Source organism: Balaenoptera borealis, assembly GCF_965194805.1.
Source record: "Balaenoptera borealis genome assembly, chromosome: 1".
Taxonomy (NCBI): domain Eukaryota; kingdom Metazoa; phylum Chordata; class Mammalia; order Artiodactyla; family Balaenopteridae; genus Balaenoptera; species Balaenoptera borealis.
Window position 1 is genome coordinate 162,742,963 of NC_138860.1, and position 23,867 is coordinate 162,766,829.

At 40.9% G+C, this 23,867-nt stretch overlaps 3 protein-coding genes and 1 long non-coding RNA gene across 6 annotated transcripts in view; 3 read left to right on the forward strand and 1 right to left on the reverse strand.

Moving 5' to 3' along the window:
* Positions 1-4,847, forward strand: part of RHBDL2 (rhomboid like 2) — a 97,287-nt gene extending 92,440 nt beyond the window's left edge. Inside the window, exons 7-8 of the mRNA XM_082389010.1 lie at positions 3,838-3,899; positions 4,667-4,847. Of these exons, the coding sequence (XP_082245136.1) occupies positions 3,838-3,899; positions 4,667-4,846 (242 nt within the window). The 3' untranslated portion in view covers position 4,847. The remainder of the gene's footprint in view (positions 1-3,837; positions 3,900-4,666) is intronic.
* Positions 4,848-11,109: 6,262 nt separating this feature from the next.
* Positions 11,110-13,349, forward strand: GJA9 (gap junction protein alpha 9; the record flags this gene model as incomplete). Its single annotated transcript, XM_082388650.1, has 1 exon — positions 11,110-13,349. The coding sequence occupies one exon, from the start codon at positions 11,110-11,112 to the stop codon at positions 12,652-12,654; it is 1,545 nt and encodes a 514-aa protein (XP_082244776.1). The 3' UTR covers positions 12,655-13,349.
* Positions 13,350-13,373: 24 nt separating this feature from the next.
* On the forward strand, positions 13,374-20,805 carry MYCBP (MYC binding protein). Of its 3 annotated transcripts, XM_082389473.1 has the most exons (6): positions 13,374-14,007; positions 14,202-14,274; positions 17,891-17,939; positions 18,180-18,309; positions 18,915-18,956; positions 19,573-20,805. In XM_082389473.1, exons 1-5 carry the CDS (start codon positions 13,924-13,926, stop codon positions 18,954-18,956), a joined length of 378 nt encoding a protein of 125 aa, XP_082245599.1. In that variant the 5' UTR covers positions 13,374-13,923; the 3' UTR covers positions 19,573-20,805. The 3 variants fall into 3 exon arrangements, with proteins under 3 accessions (XP_082245599.1, XP_082245600.1, XP_082245598.1); XM_082389474.1 differs by lacking the exons at positions 18,915-18,956; positions 19,573-20,805 and adding an exon at positions 19,218-19,565; XM_082389472.1 differs by lacking the exon at positions 18,915-18,956 and having other exon boundaries at positions 13,380-14,007.
* On the reverse strand, positions 19,663-23,867 carry LOC309627563. Its single transcript, XR_014243810.1, has 2 exons — positions 23,429-23,867; positions 19,663-21,731 (listed from the first exon to the last, which is right to left on the reverse strand). It is a non-coding gene; the product is annotated as an uncharacterized lncRNA (long non-coding RNA).

Below are 23,867 nucleotides of genomic sequence, written 5' to 3' on the forward strand. Positions count from 1 at the left end.
TGGCTGCGTTGGGTCTTCATTGCTGCACGCAGGCTTTTCTCTAGGTGCAGCGAGCGGGGGCTACTCTTCCCTGCAGTGCGCGGGCTTCTCATTGTGGTGGCTTCTCTTGTTGTGGAGCACGGGCTCTAGGCGCGCGGGCTTCAGTAGTTGTGGCGCACGGGCTTAGTTGCTCTGTGGCATGTGGGATCTTCCCGGACCAGGGCTCGAACCCGTGTTCCCTGCATTGGCAGGCAGATTCTTAACCACTGCGGTGCCAGGGAAGCCCCTGGATTTTTAAAATTTTTTATTAAAAATTTTTTTTATTGGAGTATAGTTGATTTAAAATGTTGTGTTACTTTCTGCTGTCATTTATGTTTTATATACTGGATTTTTCTTGTTCACACGTTAGATTCTGCGTATGATTTTGTCAGAAAGGGAAAGCTTGAAAACCATTCATATAATCCATTTTCTTCCTCAATTTCAGATAAAAAAAAAAACTGATCTAGGATATAAGCATGGAGTGGTGGCTGAGGATTGAGGATGAGAGCAGAGGTGAAGGAAGAGAGGGGTCAGGGAACTAGGAGCATGACTGATGTGGCTTTGGAAATCTCCAAGAATGATAGTCTAGAATTACATGCTGAAAGAGCTTAGGAAGTACGTTCAATCATCTGGAGAAGAGGTGGAATTTTAGGCGGGTCTGAAAGTCAGGATTTTGGATGGGTGGCAGGCCATACAGAGTAGAAGCAAACAAGAGTGAAGGCAGGGCTGGTAACTTGTATTTCTGGATCTGCTCCTGCTGAAGCTGTATCTGCATGGAGGGTGCGGGGAGAAGGCTGACCCTGGGGCCAGACTGTCGGCTCAGACTTGAAGGCCAAGACAGAAGTGACACTTGATACAGGCTAAGCTTTTGGCTGTCCACATAGTAGGAAAAAATGATTCTGCAAATTGGTATCAAGAGTTCAAAAAAGAGACTAAATTAAGTTTATGAACAATTTAGCTGTAAAAACAATATTTCATCCTGAGAGAAAAGAAGTGACTTGTTTCTAGTTTATACCATACCATATATACTGTTTTTCCCCATAAGAAATCCAAAAAGTGAGGGAAACTAGTCAGCACAGAAGGGAGGACAGATGCCTGGGAGTTAGTTAGGAGAGTTGCCGTGCAGGCAGAGCCGTCTGAGTCACAACCAGAACCAAGGGACAAGTCCTTAGACAGAAAAATATTCTTACACAAGTTACCTGGGTCATCAGTCAATCTGTTTCTTTCAGGTAATTATGAATGACTTTTGTAAAATAAGCCTCAAACCCTCAATGAGGAAAAGGTTTTAATACTCTAATGCCCTTTAATGTTGGAGTAAAAGCCCTTTCCTCATGCACAGGGTTATCTCCAAATACAGTTTATGTAACATTCTGTCATTCTTTCTTTTCTTTTTTTAATTGGGGTATAGTTGCTTTAAACATTCTGTCGTTCTTGAGGTAAGTAATACAATCACTGAATGATGTGCTTTTATTATATCCTACAAACATAGGTAGGACACACTAACATCAACCTTCCCCACAGGCCATTTCTAAAAGTTCTTTGGCCTGGTTAACCTACTACTGAAAATGAGAGAAGTTAGAACAAACTCCGGATTAATGAAATACAAGTACATTTTAATTTTAAACATGTTTCCTTGGGAAAATGTATAGTTTTTTTTTTTTTAAATGGTAAATATTATTCCTAATTGTGAAGGACAATTGGCCCTAGGACCTTCCTTCATTAAGCATTATTTGTTGGATCTGTTTTCTAACAAAGCAACTGAGCTTCCCCGGAAAAAGTTCAGGAAATCTCACATTTTCATCCTTCAAAAAAATCCATATAAAGGCAGCTCCCTTAAAATGAGTGTCAAATTTTATTGAAGACAATGATTTGGTTTATTGGAATGAGGGCTTCTTTTCAGGTGGGAAGACAGGTCTCAGTTTAGAGACTGCAGCAGCTTAGAAGTAAACTCCCCTGGGAAGCAGAAAGGGCCAGGCAGATGTAAGTCAGAATGGGCCAAAACAAGAGAGAAATTGAATGGAGAAATTGACAGGCTAAGGGTTACAAAGAGTTTTTGAAAGGAGGTCTCCAACTGTGGAAGACTAGACCAAAGTAACTGTCTCCAGTAAGTCAACCCTGTTTTCCAGCAGTGGTTTTCTTATACTTTCCTAGTCCTATCTCGTTATTAAACTGGATCAGGAATTGCAAATGATCGAAAAAACAATATAGCCACATTTATCCAGCATTTTGTGTGATAGTCATTTACAATTAAATTAACATTGAATACTTCTCCTCGACCTCAATTTCTATCCAGTGACTTCAGTGTCAATACTGTATTGAAAGGGAAACTAGCCAGAACACATGGTCCTGACGCTGTTTTCCCAAAGGCAAGGACTAGGTCTTTCTCTCTCCTAGGACATTCACTAAGTAGAGCACAGGGAATTGGGGGATGGGTGTGGAATGTGACAGCTGCAGGAGATGTTTCCAAGTGCACATGTAGGGCAGAGTTCTTCTAAGCCAAGAAACCTGGAAGCTCTTTTAGCATCAGAGGTCTGACTTATTTGAGGAATGTCTAAGTTCTGGCTCTCACTGTTCCATTAGAAGATGTGGACTCATTTCCTTTTTTGGCCCATCTTCTGTACTCCTGATGGTAATCAGAGGCGATTAGTGTGGTGGGTGAGAGTGAAGCCTCCCACAGTCAGACTGCTTAAGGTTCAAATCCCACTACTGCCTCTGAGATGGGCGGCCTTGGGCAAGTACTTAACCTCTGTGTTTTGGTTTATGTATAAAACGCCACCATCATTCCTCACTTGGGTTGCTGCAGTAGTAGTAATTAGCTTGTCTGCTTGCTCCTGTCTTTGCTTCCTTAGAGTATGTTTCCTATACAGCAGCCAGAATCATCTTTTAAAAACATAAATCAGACATGTCACTCCTGTGCTCAAAAGCTTCAAAGCGTAAAAGTCAAAGTCCTTACAATGGTCCATAAGGGCCCTACATGATCTGCATCTGCTTCTGTTTGATCTCATCACCTACTACTTTATCCCTAACTTTAGTCCAGAATCACCTGAAGGTCTTGTTAAAACACAGACTGCTGAGCCCTACCTTTAGAGTTTCTGGTTCAGTAAGTCTGGGGTGGGCCTGAGAATTTTCATTTCTAGTAAGTTCCCGGTGATGCTGGGATCCCCAGTGGGGCAGGGAACCATCCTTTGAAAACCACCTATGCAACCAGATCAACTGCTTTGGTATTCCTCAAACACACCAGGTACGGATAGTCCTGCCTTAGGGACTTTGCACTGCCCTCTGCCTAGAGGACTCTTACTTCAAAGGTCAGCATGGCTTGCTCCCTTATCTCTATCAAATGCCATATTCTCCTTGAGATCCTCCCTGACTCTCCAGTTAAAAATCACACCCTACTCCCAGCATTCCCAATTCTCCTTCTTCTCTTTGTGTGTTCTCCATAGCACTAAGCACCATTTGACAATACTGTATTTTTTTACTTATTCATTTGCCTTCCCCAACTAGACTTTCAGTTCCATGAGGCAGTCTGATCTGTTCACGGCAGTATCTCCACCATCTAGAATAGTGCCTGGCACATGGGAGATAATCAATAAATACTTGTTGGATCAATACATCTATAAAATGGGATAATGATAGTACCTATTTCATGGGGTTGTTGTGAGGATTAATGATGGAGGCTAGTACATGTAAAACTCTTAGAACAGTACCTAGCACAGAGTAAGTCTCAATAAACGTTGCTACCATTGCTAGAGGGGAACCAAAAAAAAACTGGCACACTATTTTGGAGATCGTGGGGCTTCACTGGGCTGTTTTCCCTCCTAGTTGTGTCGGACATGGGATTTGCTCTCTACAGAAGGTTCTTTGTCCCTGCAAATGGGTCCCCGGTGAGTTCAATTTATTATTTTTTATGTTACCTATCATATCAATAGCTAAAAAGGGTCACCAAATAGGGGCAACAATTCTGAGATTTAGGGCAGTCAGTTTTATACTTGGAAGTTAAGAAAATTCCTGAGGAAATCAGCCTTTTGGATTGTCCTTTTCACTTCTCTCTCTCATAGCCCTGACAACTGGCTCTAGTTCTCTGCACCTGCTATACTGGTAGCTATTTCAAAAAACAGGAGTGAAGGGACTTCACAGAGAATAAAATGCAGATTGGAAAGCAGCAATAATTTGGGTCCAGATGAATTTACAATAAAAAGAAAACTGACAAAGATTTCCAGTTTTATTGAAATTGGTCTTTGAATTTGGTAGTTTCCGTTTGACTATCTGTGTGTATTTTTTAATTTAGACATTCCATTTATGTGCGATCAGATTATGCTCCTATAGAGATCCCTCATGGCACCTCAACTCTTACTCTCTTGGTTGGCCTTATATAGAACCATCCTAAACGCAATGATGACCAAGATTAAAGAGAAATGATGGCTCTGTCTTGTGTACTCAGAGTCAGTGAACTGATATTTTTTTTAGCTTTGCATGATTTGGAATATCTCCTCTCTGTGCACATGGAGTTTTTTTGTCTCTTTTGTCTCACCACCTTGCCGTTCAGACTTTTAAGACTCTTTGACTGGGATGGTATTTGTTTTTTAAACAGCTGAAATATGCAATTAACATTTTCTTCACTTATTCCCGTTTTTCCCCCTTTTTTCTCAAGGTGTCTTTTGCAGCTCACATTGCAGGTGGATTTGCTGGAATGTCCATTGGTTATACCGTGTTCAGCTGCTTTGATAAGGCACTGCTGAAAGATCCAAGGTTTTGGATAGCAATTGCAGCTTATTTAGCTTGCGTCTTATTTGCTGTGTTTTTCAACATTTTCCTATCCCCAGCGAACTGACTTGCCCCTAACACAAACCAATTAATAAAAGGAGCCGTCTGGGAAAAAACTGGAGAACTCTCTATGAAGAAACAGAGAAGTCCCAGCAAATGCTAACAATTTTATAAACAGGACAAAACACCCTTGAAGTCGTCAGTTTCAAAGACTGCTTACAAAAGGAGTTAGGGTTTAAGGAAGGGGCTCTTCTGAGTGCATGAGGGGGAAGAGGAAGAGAGAAAAGGGAAGGGAAGTGAGAACCAAAGATTGGCTCTTTCCCAGGTGTGCTGCGTGAGGGTATGCATCCTCTAAAAGAGACTTGCTCTCCTACGAGGGTATACTATAGAGATTGCTTGATAGAATCCACAAATAATGTTCTATGCTGAAAATAAAAACTTTTCACATCTGTCAGACTATTGATGATCACTTTCCATCACTGTTCGAGTCGATAAGTCACTGTTTGGGGTGCTTTATATGCATTATTGCTCATCTTTTTAACAACCCAGAAAGGCAGCTATTACTCTGTATCTTAGAGAGGAGGATATGGGAACTCTTAAAAAAAATCAAGTAACTTGTCTAAGAGGGGGCAGGATTTAAAGGTTGGTAATGACTTGACAGCCCATATTCTCCTGCCCTCCTGGTCTATCAGTGCTGTGTTCCCCAAATACCAAAAGTTTATTGTATCATGGTGGGGTTTCCCTGGCGGCGCAGTGGTTAAGAATCTGCCTGCCAATGCAGGGGACATGGGTTCGAGCCCTGGTCCAGGAAGATCCCACATGCCTCAGAGCAACTAAGCCTGTGCGCCACAACTACTGAGCCTGATGCTCTAGAGCCTGTGAGCCACAACTACTGAGTCCACGCACCACAACTATTGAAGCCCGCACGCCTAGAGCCCGTGCTCCACAACAAAAGAAGCCACCGCAATGAGAAGCCCGCGCACCGCAATGAAGAGTAGCCCCCGCTCACTGCAACTAGAGAAAGCCCGTGCACAACAACAAAGACCCAACACAGCCAAAATAAATAAATAAACAAATTAATAAATTTATTTTTAAAAAATATCATGGGAGTATGGGAAGAAACATTTCTAAGGGTGTACCAAGAATGGTAGAAATACCTTATAGAAGAATTCTCTGGATTGCTAGTTTAAGATTCAAATAGTGTGGGCAACCAAGCCCTTGCGCCACAACTACTGAGCCCGCGTGCTGCGATTACTGAAGCCCGCTTGCCTAGAGCCCGTGCTCTGCAACAAGAGAAGCCACTGCAATGAGTAGTCCCACTCGCTGCAACTAGAGAAAGCCCATGTGCAGCAACAAAGACCCAACTCAGCCAAACAAAACAAAAAAGATTTGAATAGTGTGTCTAGGATCCCAAGGAACCTGGAACTATCTTTCTCGTGCACACTATGTACCTGGACTCTTTTTGGAGTCTCATCTATGATAAGATTCTCATCCTTTACGTGGCTAGTGGCTCTTCTATGAGTGGGTATTTACAAAAGGTAAAATGTCATCTGAAAGCTGGGATGCCTGTGTCCTTTTCTTGTATGGAACCCAGATTGCTGGCCATTCTTTTTCCAAAATAGTAGTTTTAGGTCACCTGAATGCAGGAAATACAATTTTTTCTTCTTTTATCATAAGCATGTTTTATTTAAAACCCACCTAAACATGTTGCTGTATTCTGAAAGGAGGATACATGCTTAATTAGATATAGTGAGACAAGTAGTATTTTAGCATTTTGAGAAAAGCTGATCTGGGATTTGTTTCAGAATTCTTTAAAATTTGAGTATGAGAATACAGTTATGTTCTTGGTTAAACAAAGAACTTAAAAGAAACTCTTTTACCTTTCCACCCCAAACCTGCTCTTTTCCCTTGTGATGACCATTGTCAACAGTTGGGTGTATATTCTCCTAGACCTTTTTCGACTCAGGATGAGCAGAAAGGGAAATGACTTTCAGTTGATGGCTGACTCACTCATTGCATTGAACTGCACTGAATCTGCTCTATACCCACCAAGGGATAAATTCAGAGAACAAGTTGAAGATGACTTTGGTATAACTTCTCAAAGCATGATTTGCTTCTCAGATTTACCTAAACTAAGAAAGGTTTGGGTTAATCTCGCTGTTTTAGCTATTTAAATGCACATATGAAATGAAGGTTTTTAACAAGATAAATGAGATCATACTACATGTATTGTTCTGTAACTTGTTTTATAATATGACTTAGGGATCTTTCTGTTAGTTCCTAGAGATCTTTATTCTCTGAATTGTTAATGATAAAGATGTACTATAGTTGATTTAACCATTCCTCTATTGAACACTTAAGTTGTGCTGATTTTGTATTATTACCAACAGTGCTATGTGAACATCCTAGTATGTGCAGTGTGTCTTTGAGAATGAATGAATGAATGGATATTTCAAGCATCCAGAAGCAGAAATGCTATGTTTATTTTGATAGATTTAAACTACCTTTTTGTTTTTTGGCCGTGCCTCATGGCTTGTGGGATCTTAGTTCCCCGACCAAGGATTGAACACGGGCCATGGCAGTGAAAGCTCCAAGTCCTAACCACTGGACCACCAGGGAATTCCCTAAATTACCTTTTTAAAAAATAATTAATTAATTAATTAATTTTTGGCTCAGTTGGGTCTTTGTTGCTGGGGCTTTCTCTAGTTGTGGCGAGCGGGGACTACTCTTCATTGCGGTGTGCGGGATTCTCACTGCGGTGGCTTCTCTTGTCGCGGAGCACGGGCTCTAGGCGTGCGGGCTTCAGTAGTTGTGGCTCGCGGGCTCAGTAGTTGTGGCTCGCAGGCTCTAGAGCGCAGGCTCAGTAGTTGTGGTGCACGGGCTTAGTTGCTCTGCGGCACGTGGCATCTTCCCGGACCAGGGCTGGAACCCGTGTTCTCTGCATTGGTAGGCGGATTCTTAACCACTGCGCCACCAGGGAAGACTCTGAATTACCTTTTAAACAGCTGTATCCATTTATATTCTTACTGATAGCATATGAGAGTAACAGGTTCCTCATACTTTTGCCAAAAGCAGGTATTATAAATCTTGAAAAAATTTACATTTTGATAGTTAAAAAATAATACTTTATTTTAATTTGTATTTCTCTGACTACTAATGAAGCTTAGTGTTTTTTAAGTTTACTAATAATTTATAATTTATATATTACACATAATATATAATTTATATAATACATAATATACAAATATGAATATATATATATATTTTCCTGATGAAAGGGTTGCATTTAATTTGAAAATTAGCTATAGTTGGCAAAGAAGCCCAGGGAAGAAATATTTATCTGCCATCGCCAACCCACTAGGTCACTAGCTCTGAAGAGAGATCTTTAATGACCTAAAGTGCAATGTAATTGTTAATAATAGAAAACTAGACAGAGAAACAGGATTCATCTAACTATGAAATCGGACATGACCCATTGATTATTAAGACTGATGACTAAGAAGTTATTATCTAGTTAGATTATTTTGGTACTAGAAACATCGTTCACATTACCAAAAACAGTGATGTCTTTCTGGGTTCCCCGGGGCGTAAAGTTACCATTAAAAAAGCACACAAACATCTGGTGTTTTAAATGTGACATCTCTGAATTATAGAGGAGCCATTTATTCAGCTTAATTTGGGGCTCATAATTTTAGTCTCCTAAACTGTGCTGTAGTATTAGAAATGTTGGAAATATTCTTTATGTGTGCTGCCCAATAAGGTAGCCACTAGGCACATGTAGCTATTTACATTTAATTAAAATTAAATAAAATTAAAAACTCAGTGCCTCTGTTACACAAGCCACGTTGCAAGTGCTCAATAGCTATGTGTTTCTAGTGGCCATCTTATTGGACAGTGCAGATGGAGTCTATTCCAACATTGCTGCAAAAAGTTCCACCGGATTTAAAAAAAAAAGTTCCATTGGGTAGCGCTGTTTTAGAAGCAAGAATGGAGACAGGGAGATGGATTTTAGCTGATGCCAGACTCACTCACTGCACTGAACCAAACTGAATCTGCTCTACATCTGCAAAGGGACACATTCAGAGATTAAGCTGAAGATGGCTGTGGTATAACTTTTAAGCATGATCTGCTTCAGATTTACCTAAACTGAGAAAGGTCTGTGTTAATCTCTCTGTCTTAGCTAATTAAGAGTCATTTGAAATTTTTTCTTTTCTTTTGAACTCTATAGTACTGTATCTGTGTATATTAGTATTTGTGTCATTTGCTATGAAAGCTTTAGGACCTAAGATTTGAAGCTAAATAATAGTACTTCTTCTTTCAGGAAATACCATGCACTTGTCCTTTAAGGAAAAAAAAAAAACTTTAATTTCTTTTCGTGATTTTAACAGTAAAGTGCTCATGGTAAAAGAAAAAATTAAAATATATATAATTATAAAAAATTAAGTCAATTGTAATCACACTACCCAGAGATAATCATAGTTAATATTTTGATGAATATCCTAGGCTTTATTGGATGCATCTCTACATATAAATAAACTTACAATAATGGGGCCATATTATTCTATATTTTATCATGTGAATGTTACTGAAACGATATATCAATGTCTTTTTATATTAGTATATATTTATTATTTCTATTGGTTGCATAGTACCACACTGTGGATGTACTATTATTTTTATGTACAAAACAGTCTTTCTTGTATTGATAATTATTTTGGATATTTTCAAGTTATGATTATTATAAACAACAAGAATAATATCTTTGCTTACACTTTAAAATGCTTTGGATTGTTGGGTCAAAGAGTATAGTACTATTAACATAATAAAGTCAAATAGAAATTTTCTCTATCTCAGGAATACAACACAATTTTAGAAGTTTGATGCTTCTGCAAGTCTTTTGAACTATATAAAGCTTTCAAAAAGGAACTAAAGACTCTAGAACCTGTTATTTAAAAAGTCAAAACTTTCACTATTTGACATACCTAATTTAAATAATTAAACTTGTAAGAGAAAAGAGATGATTTCTTAATATCTCTTTCATGAAAATTTCAAGTGTGCTTAGAGAGGAAAAATAACAGTTTAGTAAAACAGTTACGAGCTGACTTTAGAGCCACAGTGATTGAGTTTGAATACCAGTTCTAGCTGTGTGATCTTGGGTAATTTAAGGTGTGCCTCAGTTTCCTGATCTGTAAAATGGGGGAACAACATACCTACCTCATAGGATTTTTGTGATGAACATATCTTGTAGCTATAATATCCCAGTATGTTGTTTGATTGTGTAACATTTCCCTTTCTATAAGGGATATAGGACATACATTTATATGTTAAATGAAAGTGAATGAAAACATTCACTCTTTTTTTCTTTCCTTTGGGATATATTTTCTCTTAGATATCCTAGGGTATCAACTCTAATATGGAACCTACTGGCTCATAATCCAAGCATCTATATTATAACTCGCCCCACTGCTCCCTCCACAAAGCAAGCTACATGTCTTAAAAAGGTCAAATACTGTTATAATGAAAATTTCTATAATACTACCACCATACCAATGATCAATTTATTTCAAGCAATATCTAATAACAACCTGGTAGTACAAAATAGTTGAGAATTTTTGGAAAATTTTCACAGCAAAGTTAGTAATAATTTCATAAATATTCATAAATATATTACTGAAATGATTTCTGAAAATGCTCAAAAACTGCCAGAAAGAAACTAGAATTTAGACATTTAAATGTGGATTAAAAAACTAATCTACATTCTTATAGCGAGAGCCAGATTTGTTTCTTTTGGTTTCTTTAAATGCTGTATCTTACTGGATTATGAAATGAAACATGCCTTTTCCTTTGTGCATAAATGAGATTTTAAAATCATTGACTTTGGTTATAGTTTTTATATAAAATAATCTTAATAGGTTTGTAAGATCAAGTCAGTAGTTTTAGGAACCTCTCCAAAAGTTCTCAGTTAAAAAAAATAAAACAACAAACTTCAGCTGAGTAAGGAGACTCTTCTTACAGGAATTCCTATAATTCTGTTCTTCATAGGAGGGAATATATACACCCCTCCTCCAGGTATCTTTTTTTTTCTCATTGCATTGTAAGGTCTAAACATAAATGATTTTATATTCCTGACATCTTAAACATATTCTTGGTAACAGATTATTACAACTTTCTAGGGAAAAAAGTAGAGCAACCAGCATGCTGAACGAGTGATGCTTTGTTCATATTTTGGCCATAGGTTTGCCTTAAGAAATAGCACACCCTTCAGAATGGAAGAATTTATCTGCCTCCTATTTGATGGGGTTCAGAGCTAAGATGGCTGACTAAATAAACATGGGGGACTGGAATTTCCTTGGAGGCTTTCTGGAGGAAGTTCACGTCCACTCCACCATGATTGGAAAGATGTGGCTCACCGTCCTGTTCATATTTCGAATGCTTGTTCTGGGTGTAGCTGCTGAAGATGTCTGGAATGATGAGCAGTCTGACTTCATCTGTAATACAGAACAACCCGGCTGCAGAAATGTATGCTATGATCAGGCCTTTCCTATCTCCCTCATTAGATACTGGGTTTTGCAGGTGATATTTGTGTCTTCACCATCCCTGGTCTACATGGGCCATGCTTTGTACCAACTGAGAGTTCTGGAGAAGGAGAGGCAGATGAAGAAAGCTCAACTGAGGGGTGAACTGGAGGAGGCAGAGCTTGAAATGCCTGGGGATCGGAGGAGATTGGAGCAAGAACTGCGTCAGCTTGAGCAAAGGAAACTAAATAAAGCTCCACTCAGAGGAACCTTGCTTTGCACTTATGTAATACACATTTTCACTCGCTCTGTGGTTGAAGTTGGGTTCATGACTGGACAGTATCTTTTATATGGATTTCATTTAGACCCTCTATTTAAATGCCATGGCCACCCGTGTCCAAATATAATTGATTGTTTTGTCTCAAGACCCACAGAAAAGACAATATTCCTATTATTTATGCAATCCATAGCTACTGTTTCACTTTTCTTAAATGTTCTAGAAATATTCCATCTAGGTTTTAAAAAGATTAAAAGAGGGCTTTGGGGACAATATAAATTGAAGGATGAACATAATGAATTTTGTACCACCAAGTCAAAACAAAACCTTGCCAAATATCAAAACACATCTGCAAATTCACTGAAACGATTCTCTTTTGCACCTGATTACAGTCTGTTAGTGGAAAAGCAAACACACACAGCAGCGTATCCTGGTTTAAATCCACCTGCATTTCAGACAGATCCTGATAATCACAGTGGAAATGATGACAAAGGCATTTTGGATGAACAGGAAATGCTACTTTCTGAGATGTGCATGCTTAGTACTACCTGTGGTCATCTTCAAAACATCAACTCAAGTAATAAAGAAGACACTCACAAAATATCTGGAAAAGAAGTTAATGGTAACCAGTTGAGGGGAAAAAGAGAAACTGATGGCAAAGACAGCAAAAGGAACCACTACTCTAAAGGTCACTGTTCTATTCCAGGTGATGCTATAGATCTGAACAACCACACGGGGCAGTCACCCCAAACAGCTTTCTCTCTGCCAGCTAACTACACCTGGAAACCGAAATGGCTTCGTGCTGCCTGGGGTCCCTCTGCAGAAAATGAAAACCAGGCATTACCTCCTAAAGGTAACCTCAAGGGCCAGCTCAGAGAGAGCACAATCAGAACCCTTCCTCCTTCACAGGGAGACTTCCATCCACTTGACATTCCAGACACTCCTGATTCTTTGGGAGGGTTGTCCTTTGAATCCGAGTTGGTCAGAACCTGCAGTAACCCTACTGCTTGTCCTCCAAATCATTTAGTGTCGCTGACAAACAATCTCATTGGTAGGCGGGCTCCCACAGACCTTCAGATCTGAACAGCTGTTGGCTTTTAGACATTCTGTGTATTACATTATCAAAGAAGTAGCTTAATGATGGTCGAGCACAGAAAAAACAGATAGGGCAGCTCTACAGACCAGCTATTCAGACAGACAACTGCAAACCCATCTAAAAAAGGGAAAATGGCTCTAATTCTGAATTGGGAAGGAGTAGTTTCAAGTTCAAAGACATAGAGTTACCAAGTCAGGACTACTTTTCTACAGGCTCCCTTCAGAATAACACTAATTTTGGGAAAATCACATGTCAGAATCGAAGCTAAATGGAACCAGGTTTTTCCTTGAAGGGAGCACAGCCTTCAGAGATTGTTCTTAATCTATGTAATTCCCTCTTTTGGTTATTAATCTTTTACTTCTGGACACTGATTAAACTTTGCCCCTGGGACTTAACGCAGTTTCTTTATAGACTGCAACCTGATCTGTCTTGAAGATAATCATAATGTTGCTATCTAGGTAAATAAAATCCTAAAAAGATTGGTCGCTTTCTTTCACCAGTTTATAGTTAGCATCGTGATTTAGTGCCAGGATCGGAGTCTTGGCTCTACTACTCACTGGTTATCTATCCTTGACAGTTTACTAACAGTACGTACCTTACAGGGACGGTGTGAGAATTAAAATAAGAAACATATGTGTTTAATGCACTGCCAGGCACACAGTAAGCGCTCAAAAGTGCTAGCTATTATTAGCACATTACTGCTCACCCTCCGGAGGCCCACATCAAGTTGGCCACAAAACAAGGAGACTCCAAATATAAGAGCTGGAGCCCAAACAGACGATTCTAAGCAGTCCTCCAGCCATTGGAAATCCAAGGGTTGCCCTCGTTAGTGCGCCCTTTTTCAAGATGGGAGTCGACAAGCCAGCACACACACGCTGCCAGAGCTTCTGAGGTCCTAGTTGAGACAGGTCCGCCCACTCCCGGTGTCAAGAGACCCCAGTCTCTGGAATGAGTTCTAGTGCTTCAGGGCTCAGTAGGCCCCGCCCCCTGGCGCCACGCCCATCTTCGGCCCCACCTGGACACTTGTCCGGAGTTACCAAAACCCAGCCTCCTACTAAGTAACCGAATCGCTGCGAGAACCGGAAGAGGAAGGAGAAGTGCTGCTTTGCTAGACAGAGGGGCGGGCGTACGCAGCCTCCTTTGGCTCAGCTCACTGTGGGGCATTCAGAGCGTCCTGGTCGCCATGAAAACGGGCCGCACCCCGGCGGTCCCGGACCGTGGTTCGCAAGTGCGCAGGCGCACTCGCCCTTCCGCGCATGAGCAGTGCTGCTCCGAGCCCGCCCGCCACGGTCTCCGGCGCCAGCTACGCCGCTGCCGCTGTCACTATGGCCCATTACAAAGTGAGGGGGGCGCGGCGTGGCTGGGGGCGTGCGGGCGGTAGCCAGCCGCTGGTCGGCTCGGGTGGGAGTGGGGGCGCGCGCGCACATCTGGGGGGCTTGAGGTGGCGAGGCGGAGGCGGCGTTGCCGGACTCCCAGCGCCTTCTTCCTGCTCCGGCTCCCGGGCTTCGGCCACTGACCCGCCGTGTCTCCTCAGGCCGCCGACTCGAAGCGCGAGCAGTTCCGGAGGTACTTGGAGAAGTCGGGGGTGCTGGACACGCTGACCAAGGGTGAGCATGGGCCAGGAGAGGGTTCCTCGTGACCTCGTCGTGCTCCTCGGCGCTGCGCCCCAGACGGGCCGTGGCGTGGGGCAGGAGGGGAACAGATGGGACCCGTACCGGGTCCAGCGAGGTGGGCCTCGGGGTTCAGCGGGGACCGGCTCACGCCTGGCTGCCGGCCGCCGCCGGAGTCAGGTAGCCTCGCTCTCGCTACCGCTCTCGCCGCAGGGAGTGAAACTCTTGCAGCTGTTGCGAAGTCCCTCCAACTTCCGTTGCTTTGCCTTGAGCAGCCGCAGTGAGCATGTTTGCTAAAGACCTTGAGAGCCCAACTCCTCCCTCCTGACACTTTTTTCGGAGCCCTCAAAATCCTGTACAGAAACATTTTCCTTCGAACAAAGGGCAAGTGGGGAAATGACCAGGTTTGAAAGCGGGCTATAAAGTAGCTAAGTGAACCTAATCCCTGAAGTAGCGGTTTGGCTGTGGCTTTTCAACCGAACCCCGTTTCGTAGTCTATATCAATTCCTACTTTGTGCAGATTTCACAATTAAAGTAGAATCACAGTTTAAAGAGCTTGAGGGCACATCAAAACGGTTATATTGTTTTCACTTTTAAAAATGGAAGCTGTTACACTGTATCTCTTACTCTGGGGTTTAAGATCTAAGTAGATGAATAAGGTGCTTGAAACTGGGGGGTTCCAAGAAGTAGTGTGGGTACTGCTTATTTCATTAGCTAAGCAGTAAGGCGAATGCCTGTTAGGTATCACTCAACTCACTGGCTGGAACTTTCAAGGGTGCAGAACAGAGGAGTTGGCAGGGATGATGATCTGGGTCCACATGAGAAGTACAGTAAGTATCTGGGAAATAATTTGGAAACCGCTCTTTGGCCAGAAGCAAAAGTTAGGAGAAAATTCTGGGAGAATAACAACTCTGGGTCTTAGCAGAATGCAGGGCTTTTAATTCCCAAGCATGGGCTGGTAATTTTGAGTTGCTACCTTAGGTTCAGGTACCAGTTTCCTATCTCTTTGCAAATAAGTTTCAGTAAACATTTAAGGGACTACGTGAAAGCACTTGTGCTGTCATCTGGGGAGGTATCACGGACTCTTGGAATTTCATCGACCTCCTCCACCTCAAAAAACTCCACAAGCGCACTTCTTTCATTTATTTAACCATTTTATTCAGGTGTCTTTTCTAGGCACCGGGATACAACAGTGGGGGAAAACAAAAGTCCCTGCTCTAAATGAACTTATATCCTAGTTGGGGGAGACAGATAAACCATAGTGTCAACCAGTGGTAAGTGTTATGAAAAAAACATAGCGAAGTAAGGGGATAAGGAGGATGGGTGTGCCATTTTATATAGGGTGGTGAGGCAAGGCCTCTCTTAAGAACATTTGAGCAGAGAGCTGAATGAAGTGTAATGTTGAGTTTCAGGAAGTGTAAGGAGGCCAGAGTGGCTGGATGGAGTGAATGAAACATACACTGTTAAGGACAGAGAAGTGACGATAGTGGGAGGTAAATGAAGATATTCAGCCTTGTGGCCATACATGGATTTTCCTTCATGAGAGACTGGAAACCACTAGAGGCTTCTTTTCCCTTACTGACATCTACTGGTATTCCCCCTCAACTTTCCCAGATTTCCAGTCTCCTAAGTAACATCAGACAACAGAGTATCTACTGATATGATCTATTTAAAGTTTGATTTTGTGTACTTTACACAGATTTAACTTATAATTTTTATCCAGCTTATTTCCACATTAAAACGCTAACATTAAAACGCTATAGGGATGGCTAAAGATAAAGATAAGTCATTTGGAAGAAGAGGCATTTTAGTTATTTTGAGCACTGTATCAACCTCTAAAAATCCCGGCTGCTAAGGCAAAAAGGGAAACACTGGGTGTAGATTTCTTGTCTGTTTAAAAGGAAGTATATTTCATCTATAGAAAAGCACAGGAAACTTGACATTTACATTATGTTCTGTAATTATCAACCTTGTAACTACCACTGACAGAAATTTAGAAGCTAAAAGAAAGGGTAGGGGAAGAAGGGAAGAAAGGGTAAGAGTATTCATGTCTTATAAAGTTAGAATTTGGTAGAGATCAGTGGAAATTAATGGAAGAAGAAACAGAAGCTTGAGTACATAGTTTCAAGAAAAAGGTAGTAAGTAGAGGAATTAAAGTGTACTGTAACACTGAAAGAAGAGGGAAGGAGAGGAGAGGGTAGTGATGTGTAAATATGCCAATTTCTCAAAAAACAGTGCTGTAAGTACGTTTAGAAGAGTATCAGAACTTAACGTAAGTTGTTAGTATTAGTTGCCCATTTGATTTTTTTAATACTGTCTATATTTGAAGGGTTATTACAACTCTAAAAAAATAAAAGGGAAGTATGTAAGTTGGTTTATGAGGTGTCCTTAAACTGGGGTCTAGATATGCACATTTTTTTGTGTGTAGATACAGTTTTTTGTCTTTGATCAGAGTTTTCAAGGAGTTCCGTGCACAAAAAAATTAACCACTGGTTTAGAGAGATTTTTACTTGAGTCGTATATCCTAGAAGGAATGTGTTCAATAATAAGATGGAAAAGGTAGTGCTGACATGAACTATTGGATATGAAACCACTAAAGTATATATTTTAATATGGATTTGAGCATGTTGATTACTGGTAAAGTTTTTGGTTGGTGGTTGTTTAGCATGTTGTGTGTGAAACTTCATTCTTGAAGAACATTTTGAATTCAGAGCTTCTTCCTTCCAACAGTTAACCATAGCCCTGTTGATTCTCTGCAGAGTTTATCTCAAACGTATCTACCTTGTTTTCATCCCTCTATCACTCTAGTGCAGGTCACTCTCTCCCTTTTTTTTTTTTTTGGCTGCGCCACGAGGCACGTGGAATCTTAGTTCCCTGACCAGGGATTGAGCCCGTGCCTCCTGCAGTGGAAGCGCAGAGTCCTAACCACTGGACCGCCAGGGAATTCCCAGGTCACCCTCTTTAAACTGGATTACCATATCAGCCTCTTAATTGCTCTTCCTGCCCTTAAACCCTTGTCCCACGTGTCAGTCTTCCACACAGGAGTCAAGAGTGATCCTGTCACTCCCCTGCTTATAACTGTTTAATTACATGCCATTTTGTTCTTAGGACCAAGGCCCGACTGAACTTGCAGGATCCTCTAGTCTCCTCCCTAACCACCTTTCCAGCTTCCTTTCCTGCCCCCCTTTTCACAACTCCATCTAGACACACTTGAATTTTCAGTTCCTCAATATGTTGTTCTTTTGCCCCTGGCCTTCCCTTTTTATCTGAAACCATTGCCTAGGTCTCAGGTCTTATTTCTCTTTCTTGGGGACGCCTTCCCTGGTGCCCTGGGCTGAGTTAGGTGTTCTTCCAATGTGCTCCTATAACCCATTACCCTATATTGCTGCTTGATAGTCTTTTTTTTGTCTAGTTCCTTGTTTATCTTTTGCACTAGACTGTAAATTCATTGAGAGCAGCAACCTTGTCTGTCTTGCTCACCGTGGTATGGACAGTCCTAGCAATGTGCGTGGTGTATAATAGACACTCAATATTTACTGGGGTATGGAATATAATTTAAGCCATTTTAATTTAAGACTTTAATTGTTGTTTGTTTCTGCTTTTTGATTTGCAGTTTTGGTAGCCTTATATGAAGAACCAGAGAAACCTAATAGTGCTTTGGAGTATCCTTTTCATTTTTCAAGTCAGAAAAAGGCCTTTATTTTTTTGAACTCGTATTTTTTCACATAGATATTAACCTTTAAAATACTTTTGATTATTGAAAAAATTACTTTGAGTATTTGGATTTTGATCTCTGGGTAAATATTTGTGGTAGGGTGGGGTAACTCTCATCAGAGAATTATTTCAGAAGGCTATTTCATTAGTTTCATTGAGCTCAAGTAAATTCTTAACTTTTATATTAGTTTTTTAAAGCATCACTTAGGAGCTGCTACCCCAGAAAATCCAGAAATAGAGCTGCTTCGCCTAGAATTGGCAGAAATGAAAGAGAAATATGAAGCTATTGTAGAAGAAAATAAAAAACTGAAAACCAAGGTAAAATTTTTGAAAGAATTCATATTAAAAATGTCACCTTTAATGATTATATGACCAAAACCTCACTAAAATGGACAGTAGGGGAGGGAGGCGGGTGAATATCAATCTCAGTTAACTGCAAGGCCAAGCTGATGCCCTGTCTAGAAAACCACGAGCAGACTGTAAATAGGATGAGCAAAGTGTGGTCAAGAAGAGGTTCTTGGGAACCTTCATCAACAAAAAGGTGAAAATATTGGTTAATGATTAGTGGCTTATAAGTAAATGGAGATTTCTTAGAGTCTTAGGTAGTTGACTTAATAGGTCAATACAGGGCCACTGCTTTGCTAATGGAACCCCTTAGATTGTGCAGTGCACAATCTGCGTAGTCACGTGGTGGCCCTGTAATGTGTTAACTCTGTAAACTTGTTTGCACTTAACCTCGCTACATTTGCTTGCCCTTAATTTTGTCTAGTGCTGAAGTTTTTTCTTTGTTTAAGCTCCCATGAGAATTTTCATAAAGTTCAAACTAGTCAGCTCTTAAGTCTTTGAGGTTTTACCACATCTGAATCACATAATGCATTTCACTTGACTCTAGGCATTTCTCATGATGTGTTTTATCTTCTCAGCTTTGTGAGATAAGTGACACAGGTGCACAGACCATTTTGTAGGTGAGGAAACTAATGCACAGTGAAGTCTGATTAGCTTCTCAAATCTGACAGCTAACTGGAACAACTCAAATCTTAGCGCAGTGTTGCAGCAGACCCCAGCTCGGCATAACAGAAAATTCAGTGTCTGAAATTAATCTGAGATCCCACAGTGCGTAGATGCCACACAACTTTTTGGCACCTTTTAAGTCAAAAGCGTTAGCTGCTCCTCATTGACTGGCTAGATTAATATATGTCACATAATTCTTTTTTTCTGCTTTTTAGGAGAAAGTTCAGTAAACTTACGGTGGAGAGGAAGAAAGTACCTTACTATAAGCCACAACATCTTTGGGAAGATATAGATTATTGCATATCAAGTATTTGTGTAGTGCAGTCATGAATGGGAATTAAGTTTTAGTTTCCCAGTAATTTTAAAGGTTTATTTAAAAAGAACTTTCACTAGGTTTGATTATATTAAATATTAAAATCACTGAGTGGTTTAGAAAGCATAGGATTTTAATATAAACTTACTGATTCAGTAATTAAATTGAATATAATAGTTAACGCATTTTGTTACTATTAAGTTTTTTACCCAATTTAGAATCAAATTCACCTAAACTCCTCTGTCTTTGCCCCATAGCTTGCTCAGTATGAACCACCTCAGGAGGAGAAGCGTGCTGAATAGGATTCTTCTCAGTTGAAAAGACACTGAAAAATGGTTTTGTATGACTTGAATAGTTTGTATAGTATATAATCTTTTCCGAACAGATGCTATAGCACTCTTTTAATATGTTAAATTCACCTATCACACTTTAACTGTTATAAACACATATACTTAGAATCACCAATAAAAACTCAATATAACTTTCTTTGGGTCTTAAAAGCAGGAGAATCAAAAGGGAATACTGAAAAAAAATCTAAACACAGCCATCTAATTCATTACCTTAAAAGACATTCTGTTTATTAGTCTGACTAGGAATGATGGTACTGGTTGTATTTTAGCCGAGGAAGTTTAGCATGGAGCTATTCCTTGGTTTAGTTCAGGATATGAACACAGGTACAGTCATTCTTTAAAATGAAGATGACAGTGTTGTTTATATTCTCTGTAGGCAGCTGGAGAGATCTGTGTGACATAAGATACTGTTGCATGGGGTCTCATGAATCTTCTGCTCTTGTTTATATAATGCGGAACAAATGACTCTTCTTTGCCACCACTTTGCCTTAGATAACTGTGTGTGTGCCAGTGTGAACTCTGACACCACGTTTCCTTCTATGCAATCATGCCCTATCTGATAATGTTGCCTTGCTTTCCTGTGTGCTTCCGTGGGTCCCAGTTGCACATTGGCCTTTCTGTGTTGTTTTTCAACTTGCTATAATAGCAGTTATCCTGATTGTAATTTATATAACTTTAAAGAGAATCACACTGTTCCCCTGCCTTACTTGTTGCTTAGCTGAACACAGAACAGAGGCAATATAAAATTCTGGGTTCACGCACAAGCTGGGACAAGAAGGGGAATGAGCCATATATCGTGGAAAATTATAGTTTGCGGGTATAATTATATAGTGCTTTTTTCCCCTCAAAGTATTTTTCTAGCCTTGAATTCATTTTATCTTCATTATCCCTGTGAAGTAGGTAGGCAAGTATGAGGGGAGGTGGGGTGCTGAATTTTTAGGCCAAAGACTGATATGAATACAAATTATTTACTAATTGTAGAACCTTGGGCATATCAGTTAATTGCTCTGAGATTCACTTTCCTCATCTGTTAAATGGGAATAATATCTGTGCTGCCTACCTCACAGGGTTGTTGTGAGGGTCAAATGGAATGTATGTGAAAGATTTGTAAATGGTAAAGCACTATATTCTTGTTTGTTAGTCCTTTTTCCTTTCTTGGAAGACCTACAGTCAGATGTTTTGTGTTACTGATCACTTATTTTCCTTATTGATTGACTAGCATTATTAAGAAGTAGTCCTATTTCATGTATTCTGTCCCTATTGTTAGAGAAATATCTTTATTTTTTGGTGAAAACACACAGAAAACAAAATCCAATGAAAGCTGGCTTAACTAGCAAAAGCCTCAGCACCTGCTGGAAACTGTGACCAAGCCAATCATAAGGGCATTTTAATCAGTCATGTTGGCAGGAATGTGGCAATGGTCTGTGCCTCTTCTAGTCACAAGTTTGTTTTTGGAGGGGAGTCAGATACAGTTGGAAGAACATTTACTTGAATTGGTTTATGTTTTACCCGTTCGAGTGCCTCCTACATGGACAGCAGTGGGCTGAGTGCTAGGTGTTATAAAGGTGAACGACTTGAAGTTAGCTATCAGCCACGTATATAACCAACTACAGTGTGGGACAGGATGTGCTAAGAACCACCAATAATAATAAAACATGGCCCCATGGGGGTTTTGGAAGACAGGGAGACTTGGCTTCCTTAAGCAATTGGTATGACAGTCCCTTTGTGGACAGGCAAGTAGAAATTTTTTCTGGCAGCCAACCCTCATTTGCTTTTTTCCCAGTGGGACTGGTATTAATATTTATGTAAGTCAGATGACTGTCTCTTGTACCATCCTTTTGAACAGAATGGCAACCTGTGGGTTGGATAATCAGACCTTTTGGGGGAACTGACCTGCTTAAACTGCTGTATCAGTCAGTGCTATGAATTCAGGGTCAGCCTGGCCTCTGGAGGTCCTCTTGAAGATTTCTATCAAGGATCTGGATGAAGACAGTATACAAGAAGATGCTCAATGGAGTAAAAAAGGATCCGATCCGTTTAGTTCCTGTTTGTTTCAGCTGCCTTACCTATAAAATGTAGATTTCGTTATCTTGCCTACCTCACAAGGTATTGTAAGGATCAAATTAAACATAATGGATGTAAAAGTACCTTGCAAATTGTAAAGGACTACATATGGGTCAGATGGTAGTAATGCTAATTCTCTAAGTGCCACAAAGTTGGAAGGGCTGGTTGGTAGACTATATTGAAATGAGCTTGAAAATGATCAACAATTTGAAGTACCTAAACGTCACAGCCTAAGCCAAAAAGTTGAAATATCAAGTCTTACATTTAGGTTAAAAAAAGTAGCTATACAAGTTTAGGCACTAGGATTGCTGACAAAGTACTAGTTCCAGTGACTATCAATGTGAACCACTTATACTTCACGGATATTAAAAAAAAAAATTCCATTCTGGAAAGCATTAATATTGTCCAGGTGCTAAAAAGTCACTCTGAAGGCTGTATTGGTCAGTACTGCATTGTAGGTGTCAGACATTTGATGGATGTTGACAAGCTCAGTTGCATATAAAGGAGAGTGCATTTGAAACTATAAGGCTGTGTTGTCCATTACGGTAGCCACTAGCCACATCTGGCAATGAAAATTAACCAAAATTAAAAATTCAGTTCCTCAGTCACACTAGCAACAATTGAGCAGTGTAGATGTAGAACATTTCTATCATCAGAGGAAGTGCTATTGGACGTTACTGTAGAAGGAATGGCTGAAGGAACTGAGTATGTTTAATGTGGAACAAAGAAGACAGTGGGTAATGAAGACTGTAATCTAATATTTGAGATGCTGTCGTGAAAAAGATGAAGACCACTGCTTATAGATTCTGGTATATAAGCTCCAGGGAGTGTGATTTTTGGCCTGAATAAGAGACTTTTAAACAAAATTTTACCACAGTGGAATTGGATGCCTGTTGAGATAGTGAGCTCTCTTCCCTGGGATCTATTGAAGTGTATGCTGCATGTCTATCAGTCAGAGACACTGTAGAGTGGATTCTCTTTAGGTGAGAGGTTGGACTAGATGACCTCTAAGTATGTGTCCTACCTCTAACTTCGACATTCAGACAGAACCAAGTCCCAGATTTGCATACATGCTTTCCCTTCATAATCAAGAAGTTAGTTTCCTTGGAAGATCAGTACCACCACCCACGCCCCCTTCAGGAAGAGGATCCTCTTTTGTCAAATTTCCAATTCTAAAGCCTGACCAAAGAGTAAAAATTCCTCTAGCTTTCCCAAACATATTGGTGATAAGCATTTGCTTTGGTTTGCTTTCTTTATTCATTCCTTTGGTTTCTGATCTGAAGGAGGTCATAGAAGATGCAATGTTCTATGGGTGGACAGAATTACTGAAGAAGTAGGCTTTGGGTGGGGAGGAGGGGGAATCTGGTCCTGATGAGTGTGAAGTGGCAGGAGTATTCACTGTCAGTGATTTGCTGAAGAAAGAGGATAAGATATTCTCCCTTGCTTGCACTTGCTTTCCTATCAGGGTCCAGTTACCTGCTAGAACGAACTATCTCACCCATGACTCTGCCTTGGTTGAGGCTTTGCCCTCACTCCGGCTGGCTCCTCCTTCATACCTTTGCACATCCCAACCATATCCATCCTTCTAGAACTATTCAGACGCCAGCTCCTTAGAGATGCTCCCATCCACCCAACTCCCGAGCATTTTAATCTGTACCTTTGACCTTACGATTTGATATCTCGTACGGAAACTACTTACGCAGAGGTCCGATCCCCAGTAATCTTGAAGCAACTTGAGGGCAGGCAGGGTCCAAGGCGGTTCCAGTTCTTTGCCCCTTGTGCCCCAGGACTTCGCGGGCATCAATAAATATTGGTTGGGCGAGCACAGTAGTAGTAGTAGGACAGTCAATTCTCCCAAGTGCCCAGAGAGCATCTCCCATTGTGATGGCCTCCGGAGCCCGGAAGAAAGCAGGAGAGCGGTGAGGAGCAAGGTGCGTGGCTGGGCAGGACCGAAGTGCGGGCTGGGGCGGAGGGCAGAGGGCTCAGGGCTCGGTCGGGCCGGGCCACCCTCCTCGTGACTCCTCCTCCCCCCTCCACGGCTCCGAGTCAGGTGATTCCGGGCACGTGACGGGCACCACCTACCTTGCTGCTCCCGAGTGGCAGCTCGGGCGGCCAATGAGGGGCCGGGTCCGGGCGCC